Genomic DNA, 14,134 nt, shown 5'->3' with positions numbered 1-14,134 from the left:
AAATTTTGATTCTTCACGACTGCTTACTATTTAGAAAAAGTGATAATTATTCTAACTCTTACTCACTCTGCAGTAAGTGTTTTGATTGTTCCTGCTTTTAACTTTTATTGAGTAAATATCATGATTATTCTGGATTTTTCCTTATTGTTGAGTAAAAGTTTTATGTTTGAGTCAATGGTGTCACTGTGATTGATCGAAACACATTAGTTGGGAACTCAAGTACTATGGGGGTGAGTAGTAGCAGTACATCTCCTTTTCCCCAATCACTCCTTATCCATCCATATATACTAAGATTATCCCAAGGAAGCTAAGGGTAAAAAAAAGTAGTGGTTAGTAGCTGTATAGATGAGAAGCATGGCCAATCTCCTCACGGTGCAAAAAACAAACAAACCCCAAAACAACCTAGATTGAGATATCCTCCAAAGAGAATCAAGGATATGGGTTCCATATTGAAAACTGTAATACTCACAGGCTGTAGTGTCCAGATTACATAAAGAAGATAAGTTACTTCTGTCAAATTTTCTAAAAGATGGAAGCATACCTCAATGGTTCTTTCAAACATAGTGCTTCCTCAAAGCAAATGTCGTGACTCAGAGCCTAAAAAAAAATTCAGCCAATCTCCTTCATATGTATGGCATGCAATAATTTTACAGGCAAGGTTATTTGTGATAATCCATTATGTTAGAAGCTTCTGAGTGACTTGTTTTGCATGAACCTTCTTGCACACCTGGGAATTTGTTTCACCCATGGGAAAATCTTCATAAATACAAGGTGACAACAGTTAGAAATTCATTTAGAAATGCTGGTCATTCAAAGCCTTTCTGGTACTTGTATGACACTAGAGTTTATGAAACATTCATTTAATCTTCACATCAACCCTGTGAGGCAGATGGGGCAAATGCTTTTCTCTACTCTTTGCAGATGAAAGACTGAGGTTCAGAGATAAGAAGGGATTTTTTTTAAGGTTACAGAGCTAATGTGTGTCAGAGCTAGGACTTCAAAATTGTTTTTTTTTTAAATCCAACTCCAGTTTTCCTTCCATTATATTTGCTATAACTCAAACCATTAAAAGGATTGAAAAGACTTTAATGACCACTTCATTATTGTTATTATTGGCAAGTACTGAATTGAAAACATTATAGAAAGAATTTTTCCATTGTCAAAAATCTTAAAAAACAAGTTTCACAAATTAATAATTCTGAAGCCACAATTCTTCCCAATGTCTACTATAAATCCCCTATACTGTGCTTCAAACCCATTTTATACAGACTTCTTTAAAAAAATCTCAACAAAATCTTTACTTTCTGTCTTAGAATCAAAACTAAGTATTGGTTTCAAGGTAGAAGAGTGGTAAGTACTAAACAATTGGGGTTAAGTGACTTGCCCTGGGTCACAGTTAGGAAGTTTCTGAGGTCAGATTTGAACCCAGGACTTCTTGTCTCCGGGCCCTGCTCTCTATCCACAGAGGTACCCTACTAGCTCCCTCCTGGATTTCTGTGAAGTGTAAGAATTAAATTTAAGAGACTGGTCCTTAGAATTAGAAAATTTACTCAATCAAAAGTAGTAGGAGAAAAGAAAGAAAAATAGGAGAAAGATATATATTTAACTTATTGATACATTATCTTGCTAAATCTATGGGCACCATTTTGGGCCCCCTACTTACACTGACATGGGTCCCTTTGGTATCACTTATCCAATATCCTGCTATTAAAAGAAGCTTTTGTAATTATATATAGCATTTTGAAATTTAGAGTCCTATATATACATTGTCTCATTTAATCTTTACAATATGCAAACTAGGTCCTCTTTTTTTTTACCCAAGTAAAGGTATTTTTATCCTCATTTCACAGATGAGTAAACTAAAAACCAGACAGATTAAATGACTTTCTCATGTTCATACCAGTAGTGTCAGTTCTTCCTTATGCAAGCCTCTAAAATATTCAAAGATGTCAATTTATTTATCTGTAAGGCTGTTCTCTTTGCCCAATAACCTCATTTCTTTTGGCCTTTACAACAAATTGTCCTCTTCTTTTAATCATTTTTGTCTAGTACATCTCATTTAAACTACAAAGATTGATACTAGAATAGAAACGATGTATTATGGAGAGCATTTCATCACATTTACATACTTGTGAGTTGCTTTAAATGGACAGAATTCTATTTCTATTCTATTTAATGAAAATTCCACTCTGATTCCCTGACCTTCTCCCCAGATATGATCACATTTTCCTGCTGCTATTCCTTTTTTTAATTTTTTTAAATTTAAATTTAAAAAAATTTATAAACCTTTACCTTCCACCTTGGAGTCAATACTCTGTATTGGCTCCAAGGCGGAAGAGTGGTAAGGGCTAGGCAATAGAGGTTAAGTGACTTGCCAGGGTCACACAGCTGGGAAGTGTCTGAGGCCAGATTTGAACCTAGGACCTCCCATCTCTAGGCCTGGCTCTCAATCCACTGAGCTACACAGCTACCCCCACCTGCTGCCATTCCTTTATGAAACTTAAGTCTTGATCATAACTCCCAATTTTCCCCATCACACCTACCCAAAGTGTGTGAACAATTGTTGCAAATGACAGCTTTGGGTTGATGGGGGAAAGAGAGAAGAATTCTACTTCTACAATAAAATGAGGGGCTTCAGAATTTTATAGGGCTGGTAGGTGGTGCAGTCGGTAGATTCCAGGTGCCTGACCTGGAATCAGGAAGAAACACTTGGTTATTGAGTGGAACATAAACACTTCCCAGGGAAAAATTAATAGAATCCTTGAGAACAAAGAGAGATTATAATAGCTCTTTGGTTTTGGACAAGTGTAGTCACTTAATGTTTTGCACATCTTCAAAATACCACACATGATCTTTGATAAAAATGATAAAGTTTGGTGCTCTGAATATAGAAGAGTTCTCTGTTCAAACAGTTCTATATCATGAGGCCATCATAGGATTTAGAGATTGGAAGCATCATAGTGGTCAAGTAGTCCAATTCCTTCATTTTGCATCTGAGAAATCTAAAGTCCAGAGAAGTCAAAAAAGTTTTACATGATTAAGAGCAGAGCTTGGATTCTAGTCCAGGTCTTCTGACTTAAAAATCAAGTGCTCTATCTACTACTAATGCATTCCTTATTTTCTTGCAAATGGGAGAGACAGACAGATGGACGGAAAGAGAGAGAGAGAGAGAGAGAGTGTGTGCGTGTCTTGGATTTGGGATAAACTCATATTTTGAAATAGGAGGGCTGTCCAAATGTTAAGTGTATATTTTAAAACAAATCCCACACGCCAGTGCTCACCTATTCACTTACTTCATTACCAGAAGAACCATGGAGAATAAATAAATAATTTTTAAAATGTTATATTTTTATGGAATTTTATTTTTCCCTTTTTAGTAGGATCTAGATACTCATTATCCTCAACATGTCACTGTTAGCATTAAGCCTAAGTGGGTATTATTTGTTATTTTAATGTAAAGCTTATGTACTAATTTCAGAAATAGCTCTATTATTGAAGGACAAAAGTCAATACTAATTCATTGTCTTTTGGATTCTTCCATTCTTTCTATCAGCACTGCCCATTTAAAAAAATATTTCATTTCTTCCTACAAATCAGAACAGAAAAAAGAAAATAGTAACTCAAATTTATGTAACACTTTGTGGCCTACAAAGCACTTCCCTCACTATATATATATATATATGTATATATAATTACATTCAATATGTAAATATACTCTAGAATATATTTACATATTATAGGGCAACTTTGTGGCATTGTGGATAAAGTAGTGGGCTTGAAGTCAGGAAGACTTATCTTCCTGAGTTCAAACCTGAGCTTAGAGACTTACTAGCTGTGGGATCCTAGGCAAGTCACTTAGCTCTGCCTCAGTTTCCTCATTTGTAAAATGAACTGGAACAGGAAATAGCAAACCCTGCCAGTATCTTTGCCAAGAAACTTCCAAATGAGCTCATGAAGAGTCATATAAGACTGAAACACATTTATGTAAATATATAATATAAATGTATAGTATCCCTTCCTATCATGGCTTTCCCCCATCTCACTTTTGATGTATTGTGGGTCATCCTAAGAAATTTAATGAGAATTTTAGGGGAGACACAAAGACAAAAAACACACAAAGGCTAGCAGATAACACAGGAAAAGTTTAGGAACTCAGAAATGAACAACATATTAAATTTTATCTTATAATACCATACAAATACACTATTCCTTTTTAAAAGTTAAAATAAGTGAAAAGTTATAGTTTGTGAAAAGAACATGAAAGTCAGCAGACTATATACAAAGGCTAGAAATGTAGGAATATCTTAACATTGTCCTAGATAGTCTCTGACCAAATACTTAACCAAAATTTTACAATAAAGTAAAAACTCTATAAAAGAAAAAAAATCACACTTCTCTGGTATGAAGGGAGGACAAAAAAATCTTAAAGTGGATTTTCCAGATTTCCTTATTGCTGCGCCTCTATCTCCTGTGGTGTGAAAGGGATACCCCTAAATCCTTATTATAAGAGAAATATAATACAAATACCATATGTGATAGAGACATGAAGAGAGAGAGGTTTTGCAGGACTTGTGGGCCAAGATGCAAGGCTGGAGACAGCTCTAGCTGTCAATCAAGAGACGATTACAAGGGAATGTTCCCAAGAGTGGCAGTTGGGGATTTGCTGGCCTCACTAAGAAGAGAAACTTGGCTTTTGGACTTTGTCTCTGACTCTCTGACTCTGGGCAGTTGAAGCTGATAAGAAAAAGAAACTTGGCTTTTGAGTTGCTGGTCTATTTGAGAGTTGAGCTGGCCAGGAAAAACTTAGAGACTTTGAACTTTGTTTTTCTCTGGGGTTGAAGCTGAGAAAAGAAACAAGCCAGGCTGATTTTGTGAAGAAGAAAGATTTTAAAAAGGCTGCTGTCCTCCATCTCCTTAACTGTCTAAGAGTCACAGTTTGTGACTGGACTACTTTCTCAATCCTTCATTTTGATTAGGGACTTCTTCATTCCTCTTACCTCAGTTTCCCATCCTGTTATCCCAATAAACCCCTTGACTGAGAAAGCAACTAGAATATCATTATAGTTCACTCAGGAGGGAGGGAAGAAGCAAAAGACTTCAAGAAGATTGGGAGGTGAGTGAGGCAAAAGGAGAGGGTTGGTTAAGGGAGGGAGTGAGGGAGGAAGGAGATTAGGAAATAGATTGATCCATCAGCCATCAGTAGGGATTCAATAGGCAGAACACCAGAGCAAACCCTCAGAGCAGTCGCTTGTGTACCAGTATCCCTGTGTGGCATCCCTCAGCATTTCTCATTCCTACCTCCATTACAAATAAGCAGCCTCAGGTTCCTGTAGCAACCCTCTCTAGTCAAAGCCAGAGAACAGCAGTCATTGTAATAAAAGGAAACAGTTTCCCCTCAGTTTACCTTCTCTATTTCAACAAGTAATAGTTTCCCTTCAGTTTACTTCTTCTATTACATATATATAAACATAATATAAACATATAAATGCATTCTAAAATAAATTTAAACAGAGAAGTTAAATGAATTATCTCTGGTTCTACAGCTAAGTTTAAATGTCAGATTGAGAACTCAATTCTACCTCATTTATAGATCTATTTTTTATTATACCATTTTTTGGGGTCAATTTAATGTATTGTTTTGTTGTGATAAAGTTCAAGTTTTGGACAGCTTACTGTGTTTTTGGACTATTTTGTGAATTTCATTTATATAAATATCTGCTCACAGTACCATGTTTATTGGACAGTATATTATAGTTAAATTTTATTTTGGAATATTGGGGTTCAATCTGTAATTCTAGTATCTTTTAAGTCAGTTAAATAATCTTGAGAAGAAAAGCATTTCTAGTGAGAAGTGTGACATAGAATATATATGATATGTTTAAAAAGTTTGTCTTTTGAGCATATCTAATGAAATGGTGCTTTAATTTGATTTTAGAACATTTTCAAAGAAAATATAATTTTGTTCTTCTCATATGTTTTGAAGAACTTGGAAATCACTCCTTCCAGAGAGAGCACAGAAAAATCTCGAGTTTTGTTTCATAAAGATTTTATTGGCATCCTTTTAACTGTTGAAAAAAAAATTTTTTTTCAGAAAAGCACAGCCCGACCACATATCATTCAGAGAACACTAGGGGGACACACATCTAAACAGCTGAACAATCTGAGTAAGTTTCAATGAAATGCAATGTGCCTGCCCCTCTCTGCCTCCTCTTTCTACAGTGCCTCTAGTTTTCTGACTATAGTTTATCAAAGAACTCACCTTCCTCTATCTCTTCCTCTTATGCTCCTGCCTTCTTCTGGAATTAAGTGAAACTTTGCATTTTCTCCAGGGAGCAGGTCCCAACCTTCCTTTCACCATCCCATGTCTCTAACTCACTGTGCCAGGAGGAAGTCACACTTTACTCCTTATTTCCTGCTGCCTTTTGCAAACTCTCCCTTTGCCACCCTCTCTCAGTACCTTTCCTCCTTTTTAGTTTTTACCATAATATTTTATTGGAACCGTAATCTCATCAGTGTGGATAGTCTTTCTGCCATTTCACCTTACATCCTTTTCATGACTTCTTAATCTGGACAATTTTTTTCTTCATCCTTTTAGAAATCCTCCATAAAGGAATCTGCCCACTGTGGTAGAGGCATTCACTCTGGTCTTAGTAAAACTTTGAATACCAGTGCAACACTTAGTTGTCCTTATATTTATTTTTTATTAGGTTACAATGTATGTCCACTATATTGATTGATTGACGTACCTAAATCAATCAATATAGTTATTATATTATTATATTAACAATAGCAATATTTATTAATAATTATATCACATGTTTATATATTGCACAAGTCATATCAATTAATAATTCACATACTAATTAATATACAGTTAATAATTAACATATGATAATTATACTGTAATTAAAATAAAAAGAAATATGACAAAATTAAATATAACATAATTAAACATAAATGTGATATAATTAAAATTAAATATGATATAATTAAATATAAATATGAAATAACTAAATACATAATATAGTCAAGCATAAAGATGACATGATTAAAATAAAATATAAATATAATATAATTAATATAATAAAATTAAATAGCACAATATTATAATAAGTCAATAATTTATAATAAATAATAATTTATAATAAAATAAATATTATATTATGTGTATATATAATAACCTCTAAGGTTATAATTTGCAGATGACTTGTGGATCTTTAACAGTGGAGGGAGATTTCACACTAGGAATTCCCTGTGCTGATTAAATTATGGGTCTGAACTGTGCTTCCTTGCCCCTTCTCTCCCCACCCCCCAACTATATACACTTTGATTGCTTGTTATTTTGTTTTAAAGGGCTTACTTTATCAATCCATTGAGATTTTCATTTTGGCATTTATTTTTATTTTTCTACAGGCATGGAAGAACATGACCAGTGGCCCTTCCTATCTGAGTTACAGTGGCTGAAGAGAAGACGGCGGAGGAGAGCTGTGGGTATTTGAGTTAAAGCTTGGCCGTTGTGTTCTGGCATTTAAATGTTGTGCTATTATGAGGCAGAGTATTTGTATATTGATACTATAAATTTGTGGATTTTCTGCACTGCTATAATAACCTCATTTTTCAAATATATTAGATAAAATGGATTTTGAGCTGTATTACATAGGAAGACTAACATTTTTTCTCTGCTCCTTTGATAATTCATACTGATTAGTGTTGACAGAATCTTACATCAAACCTAGCTGTTCTATTAAAGTGCAAGCTATATTGGTTGCATTTGGAAAAACTTTTTCTCATAAAAATTGATATATTTTTCTTTGAAAAGTACAGCAGAAATAAATATCTTCAATGCATGTATACATGTAAAATGGATAGATATCCACCCACCCAAATATATACACACCATTCTGAGCTCCAAATGCTGAATTGTTTTTTCTAAATTTAGCAACATAGTAGTTAATAAACTAAAATTCATACAAATAATCAGGAACTATCACATTCCACAAATATAAGTATATTCCAACCATAGGGGAATTTTGTTGTCACCTTGTTAATAGATTTTATTCTTCTATTCAAAGACCAACTTAGGTAAGAACAGAAATATATCTTACTGGTTAGTTGGTTGGCCACTAGGTCACCAATTCTTTGGTCAAGGAAAACCATGAAACAAAGGAAAAATGAAAAGTGCCCCTTGGTTCATTGGGATCCCTTCTGCTTCATAGAATAGAAGTGGAATGATGGAAAAGGAGGCAAAGAATGCTAAAAGGTGTTCAAAATAAGGTTGTTTTATATAATTCATATAGATTAACTTAAGTTTAGGTATTTAAAGCATAAGAGCTTTAACAAATGATAAAGAAAATTATATTATTGGAAGACTGAAACTACAACAATAGTAATAATCCTTTGTGATAAATGACCCCAGACAATACAAGGAAGCTATAAGTAAGTGGAAAGATAGCTCAGAAATATTCCTGGCAGAGATAATGAAGGAGTTATAGCCTTGGTTTCATTTTGTGCACAAAGACATAAAAGACCAGTTTCATGGGACTCTCGGTCACTTTGTCTAGTGGAATACAAGAGCAACATAATAAGACCAGTTTCATGGGACCTTTGGTTGCCTTGTCTAGTAGTACCCAAGAGTAACATAAGCAAAAACTCTGCTCTGAAGATAACTGCAGCTTATAAAACATCCGTTATAGAAAATGAAGACATGGAGAAATTCTAGAAGGACTTTTACAAGATTTTCCAAACAAAGTCAATGTATTCAGTATTATAGGAGGCATGTGGGAAGATGGCAAAAACAGGAGAAGTGAATGAGGTCAAAATCTTACAGAGTTCTCAGAAACTATGATCCTATTTAATGAGCACTTTTAGAAGACTTAGTGTTGGACCTGGTGAGTGCTGAAGAAAATCACCAGAAAAGCCAAAACAAAACCAAGTGCAATTAACTTTACAGATTGGCTACAACTGCTTTCTGATGTGAGAACCGTATTGGAATCAACTATCTGTGCACTGCTTAATTATAGCAAAAGTCAAAACATCAAAACCCAAGAAAGGTCAGAGAGGAGAAATAGATACTATGAACAATGGCAATCTGTTCTAGTCAGATAAGCCTTTTGTGCAAGAAATTATTAAAACAGAAAATGGCAAAGATTCATTATTGCCATTTCCTACAAAAAATTAACTTCTCTAAAAGTCACTACAGTAAAGGGGCCAGAAGAGTCAAGAAACTAATTTACTTAGCAAATGCTTGATATTGCCAAGCAGAAGAAGATGGCAGCGAATAGCTATCCAGTTTAGGATAGAAGCTCATATGTAAAAACATTATCAAAGAAACTACTAGAAGGGTATGAACAGTATTGCCAGGTAAAAAGGCTACATGTGTATTTTCAGGGATGAACTCTGCTCAAGAAATACAAGAAGACAAGGTTCCAGACAAGGGTCTCATAATCAAAAAGGATATCCTTTGCCGAGGGAGTCTGAATGCAGATTAAAACATGCCATTCTTCATTTTATTTCTTCCATGAATTTTTCTCTAATCTAAGCAATATGTGTCTTGTTTCACAACATGATGAGCAGAGAGATAGGCGTTATGAGATAATATATGTGGAGGAGGGAGGGAAAAAAAACAAGACATAGTTTTCTGGACATAACAAATGTGAGAATTTGTTTCCCTTGAATAAGGTTATTTACTATCATTTATTATATATTTATAATAAATCAGATGTATTATTTTATTGCTATGTTATACATTATGTTTATATATGTATATGTGTAAACAAATGATAACTCAAAATAAAACAAAATAACAACAACAAAATAAGTGGCATAAAGGGATATTTCATGGAGGATGTGTATGACTATCCCACATATACTTTACTGTAAAATGACCTAGAAGAAGGCTTCTAATGTACTGGATGACCCTTTTGGGAAGATTTATGGAAGAACATCAATAGGAAAAATATAATGGTGAGATGAAGAGGAGGTGGGGAGATGGGGGTTGAAGGTGCAAGAAGAGAAAAAGGGCAGAGAGGAGGAGGAGAAGAAAAAGAAGAGCAACAACATCTAATACTTTATATAAGTGGAAACTGAGACTGAGATAAATTAGATGACTTTCACAGGATTTGAGAGAGGATTCAAACTCAGAGCTTCCTGACTCTAACACCTACACTCTATGCACCATTTACATGGCTTGGTTGCCTTCTGTTTGATGGGAGAAAGGTATAGGTGCCCCCATGAATGAAATCACAGATTTGGTGAATTATCCAAATAACTGAAACTTATTTCTAGTGGTTTTGTAATCCAAAACTATAATTACGAGACTGTTTAGTAAATTATATAGTGAATACTGTGTTGCCAAGAACTAATTCCCCATTTTATAGATTACATGGTAATTTACTTGATAACTTATTGAGTAATTACAGTGAAAGTTGCCAATTTTAGATACTGTTTAACTGAGTGTAGTTACTTAATATATCAGATCACCAAAGCTGGAAAACTTAATCCAACTTCAACCCCAATTTCCCGATGTGATTGGGGATAATAATCCTCCTACCTATCTGTTAGGGTTAGTGTTAGAATCAAATGATGTAACAGAATCTTAAAGTGAAAGATGATCTAGTTCAACTCTCCCCTTATTTTATAGATCAGGAGATTGATAAGTAATGTAAAAGACCTTTCTAAACTCTAGACGCTTATGAGGGGAAAAGGTATTAAGACTTAGGGCTGATACACAGTTAGCCTTGTGTTTTTTATTTTACTTCCAAATAACATTTGACTCAAGAGAACAAAATCAGGTCGTAAGAATCAATATTAAAATTACACAAGGTCCTTTGATAGATGAGACTCCCTCTAGGGAGCCATCTTCTGAAGAACAGCATCAGATGATGCCTTATATAAGAGACTGTGGCTAAACTGGTTGTATGTGAAGTCCAACTGGAGAAGGAATGGCCTTTCAGTGGCTAGATTCTCCAAGTTTTCTTGTATTCACATAATTTCTAGATATATTGAAGAAGAAGGAAGATCATAGAAGTGACTGGATAACAGCTTAGAGTAGAATGGGGAATAGACAAGGGAAAAAGCATAGAGTGGTTCTCAATTGTTATTTCCCTTTTGCTTTCTAGTAAGGAGAACAATCTTTGAACAGAATAAAAATGACCACGGTGGAGCTGATGTCCAGTATAACTAGCAAGAAAGTACCTAGCTGCCTTTCTCCATAGACCACACAATCTCTCCATTCCCTTTTGAGTTTCTTACAGTTTAGATTTCCCAGTCTAAACATTTCTGCTTTGCAGAATTATTTGTGAAAGTCTGCTTTTTTGTTAAATTCTAGAAGACTAAAAGAATTGGCAGATTTGATTGCAAAGTCACTGTCAACAATCTTTGAACTATTGTGGTAAACAAGGGAGATAACCGCAGGTTGGAGAAGTCAACGAGCACTTCTCATGCACTTACTACATACAAGTCTCTGTGCTAAGTGTTGGGAATACAAATACAAGCAGAAAGAGAGACCTTGACCGCAAGGATCTTACATTTTAATGGAGGAAGCAACATAGAAAAAGAAATTGAAAAGTGATGGAGCATCAGACAAAGCATGAGGTTACAGAAGAGAGAGTCCAGAGTGCATCATGACTGGCCTGGGTCCTTATTAAGAAGTTCTGGGAGCAGCCATCCAATTGGAGAGGCTACAGGGATGGAGAGTATTTCCAGCATGTAAATTCCATGACTGGGCTTAATGTAAGAAAACATTTTCTAAGAATAAGAGTTAGACTAGAGTGGATTGGGTGGGGGAGTAGTGAGTTCCCCTTCACCAGGAGTATTCAGGCAAAAATTGGGTGATTGCTTGTTAGTATAATTTGTAAAAGGGCATTCCTGTTTAGGTAGAGGTCAGGCCAGATTGCTAGTGATACCGCATCCAACTTGGAGATCCTGTGAATCAGATCCATAGAACAGGAGAAAACCTGTTCAAGGAAATTCTTAATCATTACAACAGGCATGACTATTTACAGTTAGGAGAAGGGAAGTGGATGAAAAATGCACAAATATCCAGATTACAAGAAACAATCAGACAGTACTTTGGTTCATACTTTTTGGACAGGTGCTATAGATGAGCAGTAAGCAGAGGCCAGAATTGAATAATAAAAGACTTTATCAGGATGTACATAATGTTTGATGAATCATGCAGCAGCTTCAATAGTCTCTGCCTCCAAATTTCGTCTTCTTACCACTGAACTTCTGATAATTCTCCAAGGGAATAAAAATTGCAGGTGACTCAAAGACAATGAAAATATACCTGCTGAGCATAATTAGGTTGCAGCAGAAGCATAAAATAAGATGTGCCTAAAGATAAAATCTTGCAAAACATGTAAGATCTGAAAAGAAGACGGGTCAGTAATAAAGATAAAGTGAGAGGTAGCTCAAGTACTATATTACTATTCACAAAATATTGAAAAGAAAGTTGCCAGCTCATAAGGTAGTATGGGTAGCTACTCTATCCTATAAGCTAGCAACCCTTTCTGTTTTCAGTTCCTCTATGAAGCCTTTATAGAAAGATATAGGATAAGAAAGCATAAAGGAAGAGCAGCAAGGTGACTCAGCAGATAGAGAGACAGCCCTGGATATGGGAGGTCCTGGGTTCAAATATGGTCTTAGTCTCTTTCTAGCTGTATGACCCTGGGCAAGTCACTTAATCCCATTTGACTAGCCCTTATAGCTCTTCTGCATTGGAACCAATACCTAACATTGATTCTAAGCTAGAAGGTAATTGTTTTTTTTTTAAGACATAGGGCAATTGTGTTCTGTTACCAGTAGAGATATAACCATACTGATGTGATCAGAAGCCATTGACTCATTTCTACAATTTAAGTCACACTAACTCCTCATCACTCTTCTGAGCCTTTCGTAAAGGTTTAGTACAATGATTATTCCATTGTGTCACTATCAGTGTTTGCAGAAAGCAATTTCAAATAGGCTACTGATCTTGCATGACCGTCCATTCCTATTAATCATTATGTGATCAATTACCAAGCAGCTAGAGGCCCCACAGCCATTATTATTGATTTCTAGAGAAATGAAAGTACAAATTATGGCCAAAAGAGTTTAGTTGTGCATGTTCTTAAAGGATCATATGACACTGATCAGAGTGAAAAACTAGACCTGGCATTGTTTATTGCTCAGAAGTTATATGGAGGAAATTTGGTTTTTCATTGGTCAGAGCCATGAAGTAGAAAAGAGAAAACTTCCATTATTTCTTGATTCTAAAAGGCAGAGATTTCAGATGAACTGAGGTGCATTATAACATATCATTGCCATTAAATGGGCTTCATTTGGGTTGTATTTAAGGAATCTCTGAAGTCCTTTCCACTATTATTGGTTGAATTTCATAAGATCTAAGGAAATTCAGCTCAATCAAATCAACTTCTATTAAGGTTACAATTTGCAGAGCACTGTGCTGGCCAACAGGATAAAAAGCCAAAGTCAAAAGAGTCTTTGTTCTCAAGATGCTTAAATTTTACTTGAAGGAATATGACGTACATATTTGAGCACTTACAAAGTAAATTCAGGAGGAAGGGAGCATTTGCTATTCATAAGGATGGAGAGGAAATCATCAAAGGCTTTGTAGAAGAAACAGTGCCCAAGTTAATAATCCTTTAAAGAAGGTGGGGGGCTCTAAGAGATGAAGTGAAGATGGAATGCATTCTAGAGATGGATGCAGAGTTGTGACTTGGGCTAGGTGACTGGTGCTCTGTTGCACGGCATTCACATCTGGGTGGGGGAGTGCTTCCTCCTCATAGTAGAACCCCCACCCTCATTTGCTCTATCCCCATAGTGTCTGTATGCTATGACCATTTTCCCTCCTTCTGTTCTCCCAGATCACAGAGTATCAGATACTGTCAATTGTGCCACAGGGATGTGGATAGGAGGCTTTGGAAGATAGGCTATTACTTTTCCAGTCTGAACGCGGGGAACTAGCTGTATTTACCCAACTCTGCCCCTCTATACCCCCAGCCAAATTTATCAGAAGTGTGAGAAGGATTATTTTTGCTCTGCATGGAGGACAGCCTATGGAAAAGAAGTGACATCATTGTGTGACAAGGAAATCACTTTTAAAAGACTGATATATATTAATTTAAGGTCGAGT

At 35.4% G+C, this 14,134-nt stretch overlaps 1 protein-coding gene across 3 annotated transcripts in view; it reads left to right on the top strand.

The window, feature by feature from the left end:
* ADAM23 (ADAM metallopeptidase domain 23) overlaps nt 1-14,134 on the top strand; it is a 242,799-nt gene that overhangs the window by 138,059 nt on the left and 90,606 nt on the right. For all 3 annotated transcript variants that reach the window (XM_016425122.2, XM_001370517.4, XM_007501857.3), the window contains exons 7-8: nt 6,092-6,164; nt 7,414-7,487. In XM_016425122.2, coding sequence (XP_016280608.1) covers nt 6,092-6,164; nt 7,414-7,487 — 147 coding nt within the window. The remainder of the gene's footprint in view (nt 1-6,091; nt 6,165-7,413; nt 7,488-14,134) is intronic.

The sequence above is a fragment of the Monodelphis domestica genome, chromosome 8 (genome assembly GCF_027887165.1).
Source record: "Monodelphis domestica isolate mMonDom1 chromosome 8, mMonDom1.pri, whole genome shotgun sequence".
NCBI classification, from domain to species: domain Eukaryota; kingdom Metazoa; phylum Chordata; class Mammalia; order Didelphimorphia; family Didelphidae; genus Monodelphis; species Monodelphis domestica.
This window is presented reverse-complemented; position numbering and strand designations above follow the sequence as displayed.